General features: G+C 37.0%; 1 protein-coding gene across 1 annotated transcript; it reads left to right on the forward strand.

Moving 5' to 3' along the window:
- Positions 1 to 913: 913 nt before the first annotated feature.
- Positions 914 to 2,220, forward strand: LOC143963886 (olfactory receptor 11A1-like). The gene has a single exon (XM_077473626.1). It carries the CDS (start codon positions 914 to 916, stop codon positions 1,847 to 1,849), a length of 936 nt encoding a protein of 311 aa, XP_077329752.1. The 3' UTR covers positions 1,850 to 2,220.
- Positions 2,221 to 4,048: the final 1,828 nt, after the last annotated feature.

The raw sequence follows: 4,048 nt of genomic DNA on the forward strand, positions 1-4,048 counted from the left end.
CCATTTTGGGTCCCTGCCATCAGGGAAGACCGTTTCCACGAAGGGAACAATGTTTAGGTAGGTAGTATGTATCAAGGAGTATTCACATAAATGGCAGGACCCAAGATTTCCCAGCAGAACTTTGCCCAACCCATCATACTGTTGGCTTGCCTTCTTCCAAAATTGCATTCTGATACCATTTCTTTCCCAGATAAATGACTCACACACACCCAGCCATTTACATGATGTGATTCATCAGACCACCCTCTTCCATTGTTCCATGGGCACATTCCAATGCTCACATATCTATTGTAGGCACTTTTGGCTTAGGACACTGGTCAGCGCGGGCACCCTGCAGCTATGCAGTCCCATACTGTATACAACAAATTTCAACACATCAACTTCAGGGACAACATATTTATTTGCTGCCTAAGATCTCAAACGTAATACAATAATTATGAACAGATGTTAGTAAAGAAATAAATTAACCAAAAAAAAAGAATGGTTAGCTTTTAAAGAAGGCAAACATTTTCACTGCAAATTGTATCTAGCAGACATGTGTTTTTTGGGCCACATATGGCCTTCTTGTTCCTTTTTTCTTGCCTGCTGTAATTGAAGAATTTCAATTACATAAAGCCCCTGCTGCCTTCCAATTGATAAAATTTAAAACCAGTTTACCATTTCTTTGAGATAAAATTAATTTCAATTATCAAATTGTTTTTTTTTTTTATTGGAATGAATTAGGTATGAATCTCTGTATACAAAACCCAGCCCTTTTTACATTTTATTCTGCTCAGTTTGGCCCACTGATTCATTTGAGCTCGGTCAATAGTTTTCCAATTGTACCTTAGCAACATTTTTAATAATACAATAAACAAAATGAAAATGTATTCTAAAACATGATTTCTGATTCTGTATTCACAGAAAGTCAATAATGAGTGAACAGAATGGGACAGAAATTACAGAATTTCTCCTGTTGGGTTTTCAAGACTTGGGTAGATCAATGATTGTTATCTTCATTTTTATACTTGTAGCTTATACTTCTGCACTTTTTATTGATGTTTTGATTATCGTATTGCTCTCAACCAGACCAATTCTTACCTCCCCCATGTATTTTTTTCTCAAACATTTCTTGTTTTCAGAAATGTTGATGGTAACTCTTATTGTGCCCAATATGCTAAAGATCATATGGCTGAAAGGAGCCTTCATATCCATTCCTGGTTGTATTGCTCAGAGTTATCTCTACTGTGCATCAGGTAGTACAGAATGCTATCTTCTTGCAGCGATGGCCTATGACCGGTACTTGGCCATATGTAAGCCTTTGCTCTATAACAAAATTATGAGCCAGAAATTTCAGTATTCCCTGGTAATCTTTTGCTGGATGCTTGGCTTTACATCAACATTGATAACAATGAGTCTTCTAACTCAGCTTAAATTCTGTGGACCCAACATCATTGACCATTACTTCTGTGATCTTGCTCCCTTTGTTGACCTTGCTTGCTCAGACACTTCAGTTCTTGAAATGGAAATATTCATCTTCTCGTTCCCTATCATGGTCATACCATTTATTTTGATCTTAGTGAGCTACAGTTGTGTTGTCATAGCCATTCTACGTATGTCCTCTATTACTGGGAGTAAGAAAGCTTTCTCAACCTGTAGCTCTCACCTCTCCATAGTGATTATGTTTTATGGGTCCTTAATAATAATTTATCTGGTTCCCAGCTCACAAACCCTTAACAAGATGATATCAGTAGTTTACACAGTGGTGACCCCATTGTTTAATCCCTTTATTTATAGCATAAGAAATCAAGATATTCGAGCAGTCATATGCACATTAATTCCTCTGCAACCAATACATAACAAGAATTAAAAAAACAAAAAGATTGATAACACCATCTGCCTTGGATTTCCTTTTTTTAATTTTTTTTTTTAATTTTTATTTTTTTTACCAGAGCATAAAATGATTTTGACTTTTGATAAAGTATTCCATTAACATTTAGTTTATGCTATTTATGTTGATTTTAACACATGGAACTTTTAAAAACATGAAATTACTTCTTTTCTGGGGATTTTTAATAAATTTTTTATCAAAAATGGTGTTTACTTTAAATGTATCTGTATGGAGAGACCATTTTTAAATTCTTGACAGTGTCCCTTCTATGAATTAAAAACCTCAACATTAAAGGTCAGGTGAACTAATCACTTAATAAGCTATGCCTATATATTTTGTGACATCAGAGCCTTACATATTTTAAAATTAAATAATACTTTTATTATCTTAAGCTATTTTGAAACTGTCTCAATTTATTAGTATTTTATTATGTTCTGTCAATAAAAATAATTCAGGAATTCATTGTGAAAATGTACATTATGTCAGGTCACACTTGATATGAGTATGAGGATTTTTAAAAAAATATTTGGAGTAAAGAGGGGCATGGTAACATATAGCTACCATAGTTGGTAAGGTTGAATAAAGACACCAGTCCATCCAGTTCAACCTGTGTAGGTGTGCGTGTTCATAATAATTTCCCGTATACTGTGTTCACTGACATGCACATCCAAGCGTTTTTTTTTTAATTATTAATACTTCTTGCTGACACCACCGATTGTGGAAGTGAATTCCACATTCTTACCGCCTTGACAGTGAAAACACCCCTATGTAGTTTAAGGTAAAACTGTTTCTCCTACAGTTTCATTGCATGGCTCGTGTCTTCTTACATTCCCTAAGACTGAATAAGTTATTCCCTTTGTCAGAATCACCATTGAGGTCATTTTTATATTGCTATCGTATCTCCTCTCTAGCGTCTCTTCTCCATAGAGAATACATTTAGTGCTTCTAGTCGTTTCTTCATATTTGAGGTCTTCCAGCCCCCTTATTAACTTTAAGAAAAATACATGGGGTAGTGGTGCAACCTATTGGATGTTTTGGATATAACACAAGTCCATTAAAAGTCCTTTAAGCTAACCAGCTCTATATTAGAGGACAGTCCCTTGCGTCAGGGCCTTGCAGGGAAAGTGGAAGCAAACTCCAAGACTTGGTGTTACCCTTATTTGGAAAGGGGTACCACTTGTATGTGTACAATTATTACACAAGCGTGACACTTTTTAGTAACTTGTTTGATCAAGGAATTGGTGCATGTGGCACCGTGTGATATAATCACTGGGGCTTACCCCAGAGGCTTGTAGATTCCAGTCTTAGGCTGGGGGAGAGAGCCTGCTTGAGATGTAATTATTTGCTCATTGTGAAGTGGAGGGATGATAAGAATGTTTTTGTTCTGTCCTCCCTTCACACAGACACGACGGTCCAAATTCAAACGGCGACTGGTGTTGTGGAGAAACCCCTCTGTGTCCACGAATACAACCTTAACATGGGGGGGTGAACCTCAACCACCAGTTGTTGGCACTGTACCTAATTACCCATAAGGCCAGACGCTGGTATAAAAAAGTGTCTGTATATTTATTCCAATTGGCTCTGCTGAATGCTTATGTGCTATACAAAGCTTCAGGAAGAATTGAATCCTTCCTTAAATTTCAGGAAGAGATCATCACAGACCTTCTGTTTCCAGATGGTGCTGTGGCCTGACTTCCCAATCCAAATGCAGTGAGCCGGCTGCATGAGAGACATTTTCTGCATGTCCTGCCTGGTACCCCTACCCAAAGAAATCCCCAAAGAAGATGTTGTGTCTGAAGAAATAGCAGATATAGGCATGACACCCACTTTTATTGTCCCTTTTGTCCTGACTAACCTGGTCTTTGCATTGGTGAATGTTTTGAACGCTACCACTCACTAGTGGAGTATTAGCGTAGGGTACAGCACTACACAGTCCTAGGGCACACTAACAAAGGGCCTCGAAAGATGAGATGGCCATCATATTTTGAGAGACCCTAATCTGGAACGTTTACAGTTTACAGTTTATTTCAAAATGCAAGATAAAAAAAAAACACAGAAAAAATGTAAAAAGCCAAAAATAGTTGCGGTTTTATTTTCCTTCTCTCTCTATTGTTCTCTCTCTTAAGTTCGCTCTCTATTGTCCGCTCTTATGTTTGCTCTCTATTGTTCTATATCTAT

The sequence above is a fragment of the Lithobates pipiens genome, unplaced genomic scaffold, assembly GCF_037356315.1.
Source record: "Lithobates pipiens isolate NorthernLeopardFrog02 unplaced genomic scaffold, aLitPip1_a1.2 Scaffold_8, whole genome shotgun sequence".
NCBI classification, from domain to species: Eukaryota; Metazoa; Chordata; class Amphibia; order Anura; family Ranidae; genus Lithobates; species Lithobates pipiens.

Coding starts and splice junctions, on each gene's coding strand:
- LOC143963886 (XM_077473626.1), top strand. CDS start 914: ATGAGTGAACAGAATGGGACAGAAATTACAGAATTTCTCCTGTTGGGT.